The 18369-nt window shown below is 35.4% G+C and overlaps 1 protein-coding gene across 1 annotated transcript in view; it reads left to right on the forward strand.

Annotated features, from left to right (window-relative positions):
* Positions 1-18369, forward strand: part of TMEM132E (transmembrane protein 132E) — a 221485-nt gene that overhangs the window by 174700 nt on the left and 28416 nt on the right. The window contains exon 7 of the mRNA XM_053705417.1: positions 1664-1949. Coding sequence (XP_053561392.1) covers positions 1664-1949 — 286 coding nt within the window. The remainder of the gene's footprint in view (positions 1-1663; positions 1950-18369) is intronic.

The raw sequence follows: 18369 nt of genomic DNA on the forward strand, positions 1-18369 counted from the left end.
TCAAAATATATTTAAGTTCTTTTGTATTCGGAAAAACTCAGTTTATTGTCCTACTTACAAAGGTGTGTTCCTCTCCGCTACTTAAAGGGACAGTCTAGTCAAAATTAAACTTTCATGATTCAGATAGGGCATGACATTTTAAACAACTTTTCAATTGACTTTTATCATTAAATTTGCTTTGTTCCCGTGGTGGGATTTTTCAAAAGCTAAACCTAGATAGGCTCAAACTGATTTCTAAACCGCTGAAAACCGCCTCTTAGCTCAGAGCATTTTGAACGTTTTTCACAGTTAGACAGTACTAGTTTATGTTTGTCATATAGATAACACTGTGCTCACTCCTGTGGAGTTATTTAGGAGTCTGTGCTGACTGGATAAACTGCATGTCTGTCAAAAGCACTGAGATAAGGGGGCAGGCTTATGTACAAGGTAATCACAGAAGTAAAACATATATTAATAAAACTAGGGTGGTTATGGGTAACAAAGGGATTATTTATCTTTTTAAACAATAAAAATTCTGGTGTAGACTTTCCCTTTAAACAGAGACAGTTGTCAGCTAGTGAGGAGATATAGAAGGTAAAAACAATTGCAGTATTAGTTTCAACTTACATTTAAACAGATTTTACTTAAAGGGTCATGAAACCCAAAAATGGTCTTTCATGAAAGAGAATCCAATTACAAAAATAAAATTCTAATATACTTCTATTATCAAATATCCTTTGATCTTTTGGTATCCTTTTTTGAAAGATTAGCACTATTTGGAGCTTGCTGAACAAATCAGGTAAGTCAAAGACATATATGTGCATCCACCAATCAGCAGATAGCTCCCAGTAGAGTTTTGTTGCTCCTGAGCATACCTATACATTCTTTTCAGCAAAGAATATCATGAGAATGAAGCAAAGGATAATAGAAGTAAATTGGAAAGTTTTTTTAAATTATATTCTCTATCTGAATCATGAAAGAAAATTTTTGGGTTTAATATCCCTTTAATATTTCTCAGATAAATACATATTTTCAATTAAAAAAAAAAACCCATCATAAATATACTGTAGAGAAGTATGTATTTATGAATAAATAATAATAATTTCTGCTATGTGAGGAACATCGGAATGTGAAAGAATAATATTTTATGTTGGGTTAGTGCACTTGGTTAAATGTGATCAGGTTTGCATGACTGTTGGGTGTATGGTTTTTCCCCACTTTTTGTGCTGCATTGAAGTCTATAAGAGAATATGTGAACGCAGTCGCGATATTCAAAGTTTAGATTTTTGCACGTGTTGGATTAGCGATTGTGCAAAAACTTTTTACTTATAGTAAACTTGTAATATGTGTGCTATGCAACACGTGAAAAAAGCTTACTTCTAGTTGAGTAAACACGCAAGCAGGAGCAATAAATTGCGCTCCATAAGTAATTTAGCCTTAAATGTTCTATCATGCTATTGACCCCATACAGATAGAAACAAGTTTTTTACTATGAGGGTCTTGATAAAGCTTCACGTTTACCTCAATTTCTACATTCCTTAGGATTTATACTGAAGTTTACAGAACTTTTGTATCCATTTACTATTATATTAATCAAAATGTTTAATTGCATCACACTGTCATTTTTGTTTAGTGTTGGTATTATCAATGTTGTCATTCCTAATGTCTTATTCTTCTTTGACAGTAGGTCTGTGCGTGACAGTGATGACGAGGATGATGAGGATGAAGAAGATAGGAAGCTAAATCGTGGATGCACCTTACAGTATCAGCATGCCACCCTGCAGGTTTTTACTCAGTTCCACACCACTTCTGAGGACACAGGCCAAGTTGCCACCATGCTGGGCCGTGATTGTTTGGTGGAGGTTACTGACCTTGTCAAACATTACATGCAGGTGGAGAACCCTCGAATAGTTGAGAAGGTTGATAGTAATATCTTAGCTGGACGCGAGCCTGGTACCACGATGTTCAAAGTTAGTGTTATGATATTAACTTCATTTGGTAGAAGCTTTGATGTTAATAATTTTCATGTTGGTGTTTTTTATGTTATTACATCATAATCTAATGAAAGTTTTCATTAAAGGTAAATGAAAACAAATTTAAAGTTTAGAATTCAAATACAATCCCCATCTATTATTGTAGGCACAGACAAGGTTCTCAGAAAGGGAACCTGTCTGCACACTTTTTAAGCCTCTGGAGCAGCATTAGCTGCTGGAATCTAACATTGCAGCAACAAATGCTATTGATGTCCACCCCCTGCTCTTGTCTGTTATCTCAGATGAATGAGTCCAAGATATTTGACACCTGAACCTCTGAGGTTGTGGACACATTAAGAAATAGAGATTGTAACACCAGTGCTTATTAATTGTTGTTTGCTGACTTGCACGACGGAACCTGCTCTAAAATGATCTGAAACTGCTTATGCAGCTTTATAAATGAAGACCAAAGCAATTTAAAAAACTTTTAAGTTTACTTCTATCATAAAATGTATTTTTGATCTCTTGGAATCATTTGTTTAAAATCTTTGCTAGGTAGGCTCAGGAGCAGCAGTACACTACTGGGAGCCAGTATAGACATATTTATTGGATCACCAGTTATGTTCAACTAGAACCCAGGGTGTATTGCTGCTCTGGGATAACCCCTATACACATAGCCATATACAAGCAATACTGCAATAATAATAAAACACATTAGAGCATTTCCTTTATGCAGTTTTATATCTATTGTTTCTTTAATGATTCAGATAGAGAATACAATTTTTTTTAAAAGTTTCCAATTTACTTCTATTATCAAATCTGTGTCATTCTCATGTTATTCTTTGATGAAGAGATATCTAGATAGGTAGACTACACATGTCTGGAGCACCACATGACAGGAAATAGTGTTGCCATCTAGTGCTCTTGCTAATATATAGCACTGTTGCAAAACTGCTGCCATATAGTGTTGCAGACACGTGCACACTCTTGAACTTACCTTCCTGCTTTTCAAAAAAGGATAAAAAGAAAAAGAAAAAAAATAACTATAGAAGTAAATTGGAAAGTGGTTTAAAATTGTATGTTCTATCTGAATCATGATTTTTTTATTTTTTGGGGGGGTTATGTCCCTTTAAAGAATTGGGGTTTTTAGTAACTGATTTTGGAAATCACGTTCCTCATATCATCAGTGAAATACACATTGCCTGGAATTGTCTTAAAAATGATAAATGTTAGTATCATTAAAATTAGATGTAACATGCTCACTATCTAGTGTTTACTGAACATTTGTTGTCAATGAAAATGTTTTGCATAGTCATTGTTAATAGGAACATTTTACTATAAAATGATCTTCATTTCTTGTGATCCCAGTGATTCATTTGACCTGTTTCAGTGTATTAAATTGTTTGCGTAAATCTCCTTTACCTTTAATTTGTCTTTTGAAATAGCTTTTTTGCCTTTTAATCCACCAGCTATGTTGAAATTTTCTCTACAGCAGTACAGGCTTTAGAAACAAAAGGCAGAATTAGAGATCAACCTCAAAATTAGGGAATGGGAGAGAGAGCCCAGCGCATTTAAAAATGTTTTCCTGCAGCAGTTTTTAATACTAATACATCCTCACAGCTGCTTGCCTACAGAATAATGTCCATTTAATTTCCTTATGTAATGATTGGGGAAGCTGATAAAACTTTTTATAGAATCCCTCCAAACCAGTCTTTGGAATATCAGGAATATCCTATATTTATATGGCAGCATTCACATATATTTAGAAAAACTATTTTAGAAAGAACTGCAACATTCCTTGTTCACTGTGTTTTGTTATAATAACTGTGAAGAACTACTCTGGAATCTGGATTAGGTATATAAATTGAAAAATATATAATATAATTACATAAGAAAATAAAGAGGGGCTTGTATACCATTTGAAATGCTTCTTAAGTATTTTATTTTATTTATTTTTTTGCTGTGGACAGTTAGGTGCAAATAAGTGAAGTTATTGCAGAGGTTAAAGTTTAACATGTTGCAGAGTTGAAAATTGTTGGAGAAAAGGCCAAATTTTAAGGGTTTAACTACTGAAAATAGATTACATTATCCATGTACCAATTTTTTTCTTTACTTAATATTGTTATGAAGAAGTTTACTATGAGTTCAATGTTCCTTTTCAAAAACAAGTTAATTTCATCCAATTGCAATAAAAGGTGGTTGGTGATTAGATGTAATGCTGTATACTTATTTAAAGGAGCAATAAAGTCAGTACAATGAATTGTGAACAAGCATGCATTTCCTTTTAGTTTTATTATTAGTTTAAACTTACACAAAATGTGCTTAATATATGTAATTGCTGCTTTTTCATACACATGGTATAATTGTTTGTCTTTTTCTAATATATTGAACACATAATAGTTTTACCAGGTTCAAACCAGGACAGAAGATGTAAAATTATCTGTCCTCCTATTAAAATTAAATGTTAATCAATCATTAAGATGACCATACTTTGGAAACTAAAAGTCAATAGCTCTAACAATTCTTTTTGCAGAAAATTGAATTAAAAAACATAAACCTATTTTAGGTTAGCCTTTGTGATAAATTCTATTACTAAAGTAACATCAAAACACATATTTTATATCAACCTAATATATATTTGACAAAATTATTTTAATTAACCTTCAATCTCGGCTTTTTATTGGTAAATAATTGACTAGATGTGATGTAACGATATTGTGGCAGGCTTCAACTGAGATGTGTTCAACCAATGTAGAATAGGTTGTTTAAAAAATATATTACTGAAGACATCTATTGTATGTGAGTCAGCAATAGTATTTTTGCCAGACTAAAATTAAACAAATTCTAGTTCATGTTACTAATGTTTCTCCCAACTGGATTCTTTATACCATTAAATATCCATTGAGGGCATAATCCCATGAAATGTAATGTGAAATTAGGTGTAAGACATTTTTTAATATCATGATAGGAGTATTCTTTCAGGATCAGGCAGTAAACAACACTAAAAATTTAGTGGTACCGCACTTTCCATATCGCTGCAATTACAAGTTTAAAAAAAACCTTCTTGTGTTGTGCAGTATGGTACGATAACAGCACAAAAGCCAAGTCCTGACATGACATGCTCATACACATATTCCCCCATAGACATCAATTGAGAAATAGTGTTAGAAAGAAACTAACACCTGCGATTGCGGAATGGCGACCGCTATAATGCATTCCCCTTTTAAGGCTATAGAGACAAGAAAGTTTATCATAAATCTAACATCCTAATTTTAACTCCTAGTCTAAATACCCCTAATCCGCCGCCCCTGACATTGCCAACACTAAATAAACCTATTAATCCCTAATCCGCTGCCCCAACATCGCCAACACTAAATAAACCTATTAACCTATAATCTGCCGCCCACCTGCATCGCTAACACCAAAATAAACCAACCCCTAATCTGCTGTCCCCCACATCACAAATACTAAACTAAACATATTAACCCCTAAACCACCTAACCCCCCACATAGTAAAAAACTAAATTAAACTATTAACCCCTAAAGCTAACACGCCCTAACTTTAAATTAAAGTTACAATATAACTACCTTAAAATAAATAAAAACTTACCTATGAAATAAAAAAACTAAGATTAAACTATAAATAAACCTAAAATTACTATTAAAAAAATATATACCAAAAATAAAAAACCTAAATTACAAAATTAAAAAATACTAACGCTACAAAAAACAAAAAACCTAAGATTTAAAAAAAATAATAAACAAAATTATCCAAAATAAAAAAAATTAAACCTAATCTAATATTATAAAAACTAAAAAGCCACCTCAAAATAAAAACACCCCCTAATCTAACAACAAACTACCAATAGCCCTTAAAAGGGACTTTTGTAGGGCATTGCCCTATGTTTAACTGCTTTTACTTTTTAAAAAAATACAAATTAACCACTAAAAGTAAACACCCAACCCTCAAAAATAAAAAAAGACCTAATTCTAAAAAAACTAAACTACCTATTGCCCCTAAAGGGGCATGCTATTTTGATGCCCATTAAAAAATAAAAAAAGCCCTAATCTAAAAAACAAAAAAATGAAAACTCACCATTCCTGAAGTCCGGACATCCATCTTGTTCCAGGCAAAGCAAAGTCTTCATCCAGACGGCGAAGATCTTCTTCTTTAATATTGGGGTACCTTGCATTCCTATTGGCTGAAATTTTCAAATCAGCCAATAGGACGAGAGCTACTGAAATCCTATTGGCTAATTTGAAGACTATAAAATGGGTACCTTGCATTCAATCTTCAGTGTGCAGTGGATGATCACATGAAGAGGACCCTCCATGTTGGATGTTTGCGCGGCCGCCATTTCAGCTCAGCTCCGTGCCCCCGGGATGAAGATGGAAGATGGTGCCACCCTGGAAGTAGATCTTCGCCGCCTGGATGAAGACTTTTCTCCGCCTGGAAGAAGATGGATGTCCAGACTTCAGGAATGGTGAGTACATTTTTTTGGGGTTAGTGTTATTATTTTTTTTTGTGGTGTTTTTTTTTATATTAGGGCTCTTTGTATTTTTTAATGGGCAACAAAATAGTTGATTGACATTTTAAGTGCAATTCCCATACAAATGCTCCTGCAATGGGCATCTTAGTTTTTTTTTAGAGTTAGGTCTTTTTTTATTTTGGGAGGTTTGGTGGTTGGGTGGGTTTAATTTTACTGTTAGGGGTTAATTCGCATTTTTTAATGTAAAAGAGCTGTTAAACTTAGGACAATGTCCTTTTAAGGGCTATTGGTAGTTTATTGTTAGATTAGGGGGTGCTTGTATTTTGGGGTGGCTTTTTTGTTTTTAAAGGGGTATTAGATTAGGTTTAATTTTTTTATTTTGGATAATTTCATTAATTATTTTTTGTAATCTTAATCTTAGATTTTTTTTTTCCGTAATTTTCGTAGTGTTTTATTTTTGGTATATATTATTTTTTTTAAAGAGTAATGTTAGGTTTTATATAAAGCTTAGGTTTTTTTTTTATTTCACAGATAACTTTTTATTTATTTTAAGGTAGTTATATTGTAACTTTAATTTATAGTTAGGGGGTGTTAGGTTTAAGGGTTAATAGTTTAATTTAGTTTGTTGCAATGTGGGGGACGGTGGTTTAGGGGTTAATAAGTTTATTTAGTGTTGGTGATGCGGGGGGCAGCGGATTAGGGGTAAATACTTTAATTTAGTGTTGGGGATGTGGGTGGGCAGCGAATTAGGGGTTAATAGGTTTATTTTAGTATTTGCAATGCATTTAGAATGACGGTTTAGGGGTTAATAGATAGTTTAATGGTGTTAGTGTACTTTGTAACATTTTTGTTATGAGTTTTATAAATCATTTTTGTTTTCCAAAATCCATAACTACTGGCCTTTGATAGTGGAAAGGTTTGTGGCGGTATAAGCTATAACGATAGCGGAATAGCCTACCTACAACCTGTAATACTGGTGAGCTGAATATTCCACACTCAAAAGCCATTTTTTGAGTGCGGAATGGATTGTTAAAACAATAACGGTATAGCCATAACATAGTAACATAGTAACATAGTAGATAAGGTTGAAAAAAGACTGAAGTCCATCGAGTTCAACCTATACAAATCTAAAATACTTACAAAAAGCTCCAGTTAAGCTTAAATAACCCCATTAAAATGTGACCCATTTAATACTAGCAATCATATCCATGAATTTTGTTTATATACAGAAATTTATCCAGACTATTTTTAAATGTATCTATGGTATTGGCATTCACTACCTCCTTTGGTAATGAGTTCCACAATTTTATTGCTCTTACAGTGAAAAAACGTTTCCGTTGCAGGAGATTAAATCTCCTTTCCTCCAACCTTAAATTATGACCTCTTGTCAGAACCAATTTTCTTGGAATAAAAAGAGCTTCTGCCATCTCTGTATATGGGCCTTGAATATATTTATATAAAGTAATCATGTCACCTCTCAAGCGCCTTTTTTCTATAGAGAACAGACCCAGTTTGGCTAGCCTCTCCTCATAGGTTAATTTCTCCAATCCCCTTATTAGCTTTGTGGCCCTTCTCTGAACTTTTTCTAGTTCTGCAATATCTTTTTTAGCAATCGGTCCCCAGAACTGCACTCCAAACTCAAGGTGAGGTCTTACCAGGGCTTTATATAATGACAGAATTATGCTTTCCTCCCTTGAATCAATGCCTCTTTTAATACATGCTAGTATCTTATTAGCCTTTGAAGCCGCTGCCCTGCATTGTGCACTCATTTTTAGCTTGTTATCTATTACTACTCCCAAATCCCTTTCCTCCTGTGTTTGGCTAAGTCTTGTCCCATTTAAAAAATACATAGCCTGCTTATTTTTACTTCCAAAATGTAGAACCTTACATTTTTCCGTATTAAATCTCATTTTCCATTCACTTGCCCATAGTTCTAATTTTCGCAAATCCCTTTGCAAAGAGAGTTCATCCTGCTCTGACCTAATGACCTTACTTAACTTAGTATCATCTGCAAAAATAGAGATGTCGCTATTTAATCCTTGCTCCAAGTCATTTATAAAAATATTAAAAAGAACAGGGCCCAGTACTGATCCCTGGGGGACGCCACTGATTACCTTTGTCCAATCTGAGTATGATCCATTTACTGCTACTCGTTGCTCCCTATCTTTTATCCAGTTATTTATCCATGAGCTAACATTTTCAGCTATTCCCAGTCCCTTAATTTTGTGCATTAATCTCTCATGTGGCACTGTATCGAATGCCTTTGCAAAATCTAAGTATATCACATCAACTGATTCCCCTTTATCTATATTTTTACTTACTTCCTCGTAGAATCTAATTAGATTAGTTTGACATGATCTATTTCTCCTAAAGCCATGCTGATTAGAACTCATAATCTTGTTTACACGAATATGCTCATCAATATAATCCCTTATAATCCCTTCAAATATCTTCCCCACTATTGATGTCAGACTAACTGGTCTATAGCTTCCTGGATCATCCCTGCTTCCCTTTTTGAAGAGTGGCACCACATCAGCTTTACGCCAATCCTGGGGTACCATGCCTGAGGATAATGAGTCTTGAAAAATTAAGAGTAAAGGTTTGTCTATAACAGTGCTAAGTTCACTTAACACCCTTGGGTGTATTCCATCTGGGCCTGGAGTTTTATTTACCTTAATATTTTTTAGTTTTTTCCTGATATCCTCTAAACAAAACCCAGTTAGTGGTATGGACTGGCATGTTCTATTCTGTTCCAAAGTATCATTCAATGGTTCCTCTCTTGTGTATACTGAAGAAAAAAACTGGTTTAGTACCTCAGCCTTTTCCCTGTCATTATTTATCATGCTACCCTCCACACATTTTAATGTACCTATATTATCCTTCTTAGATTTTTTGCTATTTATGTACTTAAAGAACCTTTTAGGGTTAGACTTAGAATCCTTGGCAATTAATTTTTCATTTTCAATTTTGGCTAATTTGATTGCTTTTTTGCATGCTTTGTTACATTCCTTATAAATATTGTATGCTGAGTCTGTACTATTTTCTTTTAATAATTTAAATGTCCTACGTTTTTTCCTAATTTCTTTTAACACATTTTTATTTAGCCATAACGGCTTATTTTTTTTATTTTTATTTTTATAACCATATGGTATGTATTGATATGTATATTTATTTAACAAATTTTTAAATATTATCCATTTATCCTCTGTATTTTTATTAGAAAATACATTGTCCCAATTTATATTATTTAATGATTTCCTTAAATCGTTGAATTTTGCTTTCTTGAAATTAAAAGTCTTAGGCCTAGATTTAGAGTTCGGCGGTAGCCGTCAAAACCAGCGTTAGAGGCTCCTAACGCTGGTTTTGGCCGCCCGCTGGTATTTGGAGTCAGTGATTAAAGGGTCTAACGCTCACTTTACAGCCGCGACTTTTCCATACCGCAGATCCCCCTACGCCATTTGCGTAGCCTATCTTTTCAATGGGATCTTCCTAACGCCGGTATTTAGAGTCGTTTCTGCAGTGAGCGTTAGAGCTCTAACGACAAGATTCCAGCCGCCTGAAAATAGCAGGAGTTAAGAGCTTTCTGGCTAACGCCGGTTTATAAAGCTCTTAACTACTGTACCCTAAAGTACACTAACACCCATAAACTACCTATGTACCCCTAAACCGAGGTCCCCCCACATCGCCGCCACTCGATTAAAATTTTTAACCCCTAATCTGCCGACCGCCACCTACGTTATACTTATGTACCCCTAATCTGCTGCCCCTAACACCGCCGACCCCTGTATTATATCTATTAACCCCTAACTTGCCCCCCACAACGTCGCCGCAAGCTACTTAAAATAATTAACCCCTAATCTTCCGACCGCAAATCGCCGCCACCTACGTTATCCCTATGTACCCCTAATCTGCTACCCCTAACATTGCCGACCCCTATGTTATATTTATTAACCCCTAATCTGCCCCCCTCAACGTCGCCGACACCTACCTACACTTATTAACCCCTAATCTGCCGAGCGGACCTGAGCGCTACTATAATAAAGTTATTAACCCCTAATCCGCCTCACTAACCCTATCATAAATAGTATTAACCCCTAATCTGCCCTCCCTAACATCGCCGACACCTACCTTCAATTATTAACCCCTAATCTGCCGACCGGAGCTCACCGCTATTCTAATAAATGTATTAACCCCTAAAGCTAAGTCTAACCCTAACACTAACACCCCCCTAAGTTAAATATAATTTTTATCTAACGAAATAAATTAACTCTTATTAAATAAATAATTCCTATTTAAAGCTAAATACTTACCTGTAAAATACATCCTAATATAGCTACAATATAAATTATAATTATATTATAGCTATTTTAGGATTAATATTTATTTTACAGGCAACTTTGTAATTATTTTAACCAGGTACAATAGCTATTAAATAGTTAAGAACTATTTAATAGTTACCTAGTTAAAATAATAACAAATTTACCTGTAAAATAAATCCTAACCTAAGATATAATTAAACCTAACACTACCCTATCAATAAAATAATTAAATAAACTACCTACAATTACCTACAATTAACCTAACACTACACTATCAATAAATTAATTAAACACAATTGCTACAAATAAATAAAATTAAATAAACTATCTAAAGTACAAAAAATAAAAAAGAACTAAGTTACAGAAAATAATAAAATATTTACAAACATAAGAAAAATATTACAACAATTTTAAACTAATTACACCTACTCTAAGCCCCCTAATAAAATAACAAAGCCCCCCAAAATAAAAAATTCCCTACCCTATTCTAAAATACAAATATTACAAGCTCTTTTACCTTACCAGCCCTGAACAGGGCCCTTTGCGGGGCATGCCCCAAGAATTTCAGCTCTTTTGCCTGTAAAAAAAAACATACAATACCCCCCCCCCAACATTACAACCCACCACCCACATACCCCTAATCTAACCCAAACCCCCCGTAAAGAAACCTAACACTACCCCCCTGATGATCTTCCTACCTTGTCTTCACCATGCCAGGTTCACCGATCCGTCCTGGCTCCAAGATCTTCATCCAACCCAAGCGGGGGCTAGACATCCACTGAAGAAGTCCAGAAGAGGGTCCAAAGTCTTCCTCCTATCCGGCAAGAAGAGGACATCCGGACCGGCAAACATCTTCTCCAAGCGGCATCTTCTATCTTCTTCCATCCGATGACGACCGGCTCCATCTTGAAGACCTCCAGCGCGGATCCATCCTCTTCTTCCGACGACTAGACGACGAATGACGGTTCCTTTAAGGGACGTCATCCAAGATGGCGTCCCTCGAATTCCGATTGGCTGATAGGATTCTATCAGCCAATCGGAATTAAGGTAGGAATTTTCTGATTGGCTGATGGAATCAGCCAATCAGAATATAGTTCAATCCGATTGGCTGATCCAATCAGCCAATCAGATTGAGCTCGCATTCTATTGGCTGATCGGAACAGCCAATAGAATGCGAGCTCAATCTGATTGGCTGATTGGATCAGCCAATCGGATTGAACTATATTCTGATTGGCTGATTCCATCAGCCAATCAGAAAATTCCTACCTTAATTCCGATTGGCTGATAGAATCCTATCAGCCAATCGGAATTCGAGGGACGCCATCTTGGATGACGTCCCTTAAAGGAACCGTCATTCGTCGTCTAGTCGTCGGAAGAAGAGGATGGATCCGCGCTGGAGGTCTTCAAGATGGAGCCGGTCGTCATCGGATGGAAGAAGATAGAAGATGCCGCTTGGAGAAGATGTTTGCCGGTCCGGATGTCCTCTTCTTGCCGGATAGGAGGAAGACTTTGGACCCTCTTCTGGACTTCTTCAGTGGATGTCTAGCCCCCGCTTGGGTTGGATGAAGATCTTGGAGCCAGGACGGATCGGTGAACCTGGCATGGTGAAGACAAGGTAGGAAGATCATCAGGGGGGTAGTGTTAGGTTTATTTAAGGGGGGTTTGGGTTAGATTAGGGGTATGTGGGTGGTGGGTTGTAATGTTGGGGGGGGGGTATTGTATGTTTTTTTTTACAGGCAAAAGAGCTGAAATTCTTGGGGCATGCCCCGCAAAGGGCCCTGTTCAGGGCTGGTAAGGTAAAAGAGCTTGTAATATTTGTATTTTAGAATAGGGTAGGGAATTTTTTATTTTGGGGGGCTTTGTTATTTTATTAGGGGGCTTAGAGTAGGTGTAATTAGTTTAAAATTGTTGTAATATTTTTCTTATGTTTGTAAATATTTTATTATTTTCTGTAACTTAGTTCTTTTTTATTTTTTGTACTTTAGATAGTTTATTTAATTTTATTTATTTGTAGCAATTGTGTTTAATTAATTTATTGATAGTGTAGTGTTAGGTTAATTGTAGGTAATTGTAGGTAGTTTATTTAATTATTTTATTGATAGGGTAGTGTTAGGTTTAATTATATCTTAGGTTATGATTTATTTTACAGGTAAATTTGTTATTATTTTAACTAGGTAACTATTAAATAGTTCTTAACTATTTAATAGCTATTGTACCTGGTTAAAATAATTACAAAGTTGCCTGTAAAATAAATATTAATCCTAAAATAGCTATAATATAATTATAATTTATATTGTAGCTATATTAGGATGTATTTTACAGGTAAGTATTTAGCTTTAAATAGGAATTATTTATTTAATAAGAGTTAATTTATTTCGTTAGATAAAAATTATATTTAACTTAGGGGGGTGTTAGTGTTAGGGTTAGACTTAGCTTTAGGGGTTAATACATTTATTAGAATAGCGGTGAGCTCCGGTCGGCAGATTAGGGGTTAATAATTGAAGGTAGGTGTCGGCGATGTTAGGGAGGGCAGATTAGGGGTTAATACTATTTATGATAGGGTTAGTGAGGCGGATTAGGGGTTAATAACTTTATTATAGTAGCGCTCAGGTCCGCTCGGCAGATTAGGGTTTAATAAGTGTAGGCAGGTGTCGGCGACGTTGTGGGGGGCAGATTAGGGGTTAATAAATATAACATAGGGGTCGGCGATGTTAGGGCAGCAGATTAGGGGTACATAGGGATAACGTAGGTGGCGGCGGTTTACGGAGCGGCAGATTAGGGGTTAAAAGTGTAATGCAGGGGTCAGCGATAGCGGGGGCGGCAGATTAGGGGTTAATAAGTGTAAGGTTAGGGGTGTTTAGACTCGGGGTACATGTTAGAGTGTTAGGTGCAGACGTAGGAAGTGTTTCCCCATAGGAAACAATGGGGCTGCGTTAAGAGCTGAACGCTGCTTTTTTGCAGGTGTTAGGTTTTTTCTCAGCTCAAACTGCCCCATTGTTTCCTATGGGAGAATCGTGCACGAGCACGTTTTTGATGCCGGCCGCGTCCGTAAGCAACTCTGGTATCGAGAGTTGCATTTGCGGTAAATATGCTCTACGCTCCTTTTTTGGAGCCTAACGCAGCATTTGTTTGAACTCTCGATACCAGAGTTAAATTTATGGTGCGGCCAGAAAAAAACCCGCGGAGCGTTAACAGCCCTTTTACCGCCGAACTCCAAATCTAGGCCTGAGTTAAGCCTTTAAAACACTGCATATGAAAAGAGATTTCAAATGTGACCATGTTATGATCACTGTTACCCAAATGTTCTTTAACTTCTATGTTTGATATTATATCTGTATTGTTTGATAGCACTAAATCCAATATAGCTTTACTCCTAGTTGGCTCATCTATTAATTGTGACAAGAAGTTATCCCTGAGAACATTTAAAAATCTATCCCCCTTAGCTGAATTACTAGTTTCATTGGCCCAGTTTATATCAGGGTAGTTAAAATCTCCCATAATTACAGCACTGTTATTAGCAGCCTTACCTATTTGGATAAGTAGTTGAGTTTCCTCTGGGTCACTAATGTTGGGAGGCTTGTAGCATGTTTCTAGTAATATTTTTTTAGGATTTTTCCCCCCACTCTTTATTTCAACCCACAGGGTCTCTACATTGTCACTTGTATCATAAATATCTTCCCTTATTGTAGGTTTAAGGTCAGGTTTAATATACATGCAGATTCCTCCACCCCTTTTATTATTCCTGTCCCTCCTAAATAATGTATACCCCTCTAAGTTAACTGCCCAGTCATGTGAATCATCCCACCAAGTTTCAGTTATACTGATAACATCATAGTCCTCTTCTGAACACCGCAACTTGTAATATGGGTGAGCTGAATATTCCGCTCACATAGGCCCATTTTTTAGCGATATAGCTGTACCACACAACTTGTAATCTAGGTGATTGTTTTTTCCAGTCTTTAAATTAATTGAGTTTAAAAGCATCATTTTAGGCTTGGAGTGATTTATATCTGAAAACAAGAAGAAGTCTATGGGTTTCTATTAGAAGGATTCACAGAGGAACAAGATATGCTGGTGAGCACAGCACTAAAGGCTTACACGTTTCGGATTTATGCCGTATTCATAGCCTATAGTGTTTTGCTGAAACTACAGATTTGAAAAAGGAATAAAACAATCCAATTGGTTAAGACAAAATACTTCCACAAAGCATTCGGCCAATGAACAGTACTCTTTAAGCTACCGCACACAGGTGAGAATCAAGGAGAAACTGAGTATCGCAACATTGTAATAAACATTGGGTTACAAATATATGTACACACTAGTCATATTGCAGCAAATAACAATTGGCTAGATTACGAGTTTTGCGTTATGAGTGGTGCAGTGCTAACTTGTCACCGCTCACTTCCCTACAGTGCTGGTATTACAGGTTTACAAAAACCTGGCATTATCAGGCAAAATATGAGCGTAGAGCAAAATTGAGCTCCATAACGCACTCCAATACCAGCGCTGCTGAAAGCTGCGGTGAGCTGGTTTTACGTGCTTGTGCATGATTTCCCCATAGACATCAATGGGGAGAGACGGCTGAAAAAAAGTCTAACACCTGCCAAAAAGCTGCATAAAGCTCTGTAATGCAGCCCAATTGATTCCTATGGGGAAACAAAATTTATGTTTATACCTAACACCCTAACATGAACCACAAGTCTAAATAACCCTATTCTTACACTTATTAACCCCTAATCTGCCGCCCCTGACATTGCCGACACCTACATTATACTTATTAACCCCTAATCTGCCACTTCGGACATCGCCGCCACTAGAATAAACATATTAACCCCTAAACCGCCACACTCCTGCATCACAAACACTAGTTAAATATTATTATCTCCTAATCTGCCATCCCTAACATCACCACCACCTACCTACATTTATTAACCCTAAACCTAAGTCTAACCCTAACCCTAACACCCCCTAACTTAAATATAATTAAAATAAATCTAAATAAAAATTACTATCATTACCTAAATAATTCCTATTTAAAACTAAATACTTGCCTATAAAATAAACCCTAAGCTAGCTACAATATAACTAATAGTTACATTGTAGCTAGTTTAGGGTTTTATTTTTATTTTACAGCTAAGTTTGTATTTATTTTAACTAGGTAGAATAATTAGTAAATAGTTATTAACTATTTACTAACTACCTAGCTAAAATAAATACAAATTTAACTGTAAAATAAATCCTAATCTGTCTTACACTAACACCTAACCTTACACTACAATTAAATAAATTACCTAAATTAAATACAATTACCTAAATTACAAAAAAAACAAACACTAAATTACACAAAATAAAAAAAGAAATTATCAGATATTTAAGATAATTACACCTAATCTAATAGCCCTATCAAAATAAAAAAGCCCCCCCCCCAAAAAAAAAACAAAAAACCCTAGCCTAAACTAAACTACCAATAGCCCTTAAAAGGGCCTTTTGTGGGGCATTGCCCCAAAGAAATCAGCTCTTTTACCTGTAAAAAAAAATACAAACAACCCCCCAACAGTAAAACCCACTACCCACACAACCAACCCCCAAATAAAATCCTAAATAAAAAAACCTAAGCTCCCCATTGCCCTGAAAAGGGCATTTGGGTGGGCATTGCCCTTAAAAGGGCATTTAGCTCTATTTCAAGTGCCCAAACCCTAATCTAAAAATAAAACCCACCCAATAAACCCTTAAAAAAACCTAACACTTATCCCTAAAGATCCACTTACAGTTTTGAAGATCGGACATCCATCCTCAACGAAGCCAGGAGAAGTCTTCATCCAAGCTGCAAGAAGTCCTCAACGAAGCCGGGAGAAGTCTTCATCCAAGCCGGCAGAAATGTTTTTTTATTTTGGGGGGCTTTTTTATTTTTATAGGGCTATTAGATTAAGTATAATTTATTAGATTAAGTGTAATTAGTTTAAATATCTGCTAAAAACAAAAAATTGTGTGTAATTTAGTGTTTGTTTGTTTTTTCTAATTTAGGTAATTGTATTTAATTTAGGTAATTGATTTAATTGTAGTGTAAGGTTAGGTGTTAGTGTAAGACAGGTTAGGTTTTATACCAAAAAACAATAGAGAGAGAACCTAGTACCTGACAGGAATTAAACAACGTCCCATCTCAAGTATACTGCACAAACAGGAGCAATGTAAACAAACAGTCTTAGGTTGTGGACAGATGTTGAAATAAAGTTCAGGCCGAAACGCGTAAGCCTGCCAGCCAGAGGTGCCCCATCTCTGCTCTATTGACACTGTGTTGTCCTATTTTATATATACCAATAAAGGTTATATTTTATTTTTACACTAACGCTCTCACTTGCTTTCTTTGGTGGACTTTAGGTTAGGTTTTATTTCACAGGTAAATTTTTATTTATTTTAGCTAGGTAGCTAGCTAAGGGTTTATTTTACAGGTAAGTATTTAGTTTTAAATAGTAATTATTTAGTTATTAATAGTAGTTTTTATTTAGATTTATTTTAATTATATTAAAGTTAGGGGGTGTTAGGGTTAGATTTAGGGTTAGGTTTAGGAGTTAATATGTTTATTATAGTGGCGGTGATGTCTGGAGTGACAGATTAGGGGTTAATAAATGTAGGTAGATGGGGGCGATGTTAGGGGCCTCAGATTAGGGGTTAATATTATTTAACTAGTGTTTGCGATGCGTGAGTGCGGCGGTTTAGGGGTTAATATGTTTATTATAGTGACAGCGATGTCGGGAGTGACAGATTAGGGGTTAATAATTTTATTTTAGTGTTTGAAATGCGGGAGGGCCTCGGTTTAGGTGTTAATAGGTAGTTTATGGGTGTTAGTGTACTTTTTAGCACCTTAGTTATGAGTTTTATGCTACCGCTTTGTAGCGTAAAACTCATAACTACTGACTTTAGATTGCGTTACGAATCTTGTGGTATAGGCTGTACCGCTCACTTTTTGGCCTCCCAGAAAAAGCTTGTAATATCAGCGCTATGGAATCCCCATTGAAAAAAGACTCATAATAGCAGCGGTAGTGAAAAAGCAGCGTTATAACCCATAATGCTGCTTTTTCACTCATAAAGCAAAACTCGTAATCTAGCTGAATGATAGCAATATCAGAGAATATAAAATTGCAATAGAAGCACATTTATAAAAAGAAATACTTAGAAGATACAAAGTCGCATAAAAAAGAAAACTCTTAACCCCAAGGTTAAATACCAGACTAAATCTGAATTAGAATTTAAGTATAGACTTAAAGACAGGGTGCCTCGCACACGAACATAACTTACAAAGTGCAGATAATTAAGGTATATCTTATATCTTAAGAACATAATATAATTTGTCATTATTATACTTATAGTATATGTTCATGAGCCATGCACCCTGACAGCAAGTGAACAATGCACCATTAGTATCTACTCTTCAAATGACAGTTGCTCCTGTATTTGATAATTAGTGTAAACAAATATCGGATGATTTAATGTTTAAACACAAAGAGAATGTAGACATGTTCGTGATGTATCTACAAAAACTTTGGAAAATTGTATATACAAATACTGAAAAAAGAAAATCATATTACGAAAATAAACCATCCTATTCCC

Source organism: Bombina bombina, chromosome 3 (assembly GCF_027579735.1).
Source record: "Bombina bombina isolate aBomBom1 chromosome 3, aBomBom1.pri, whole genome shotgun sequence".
NCBI lineage: Eukaryota > Metazoa > Chordata > Amphibia > Anura > Bombinatoridae > Bombina > Bombina bombina.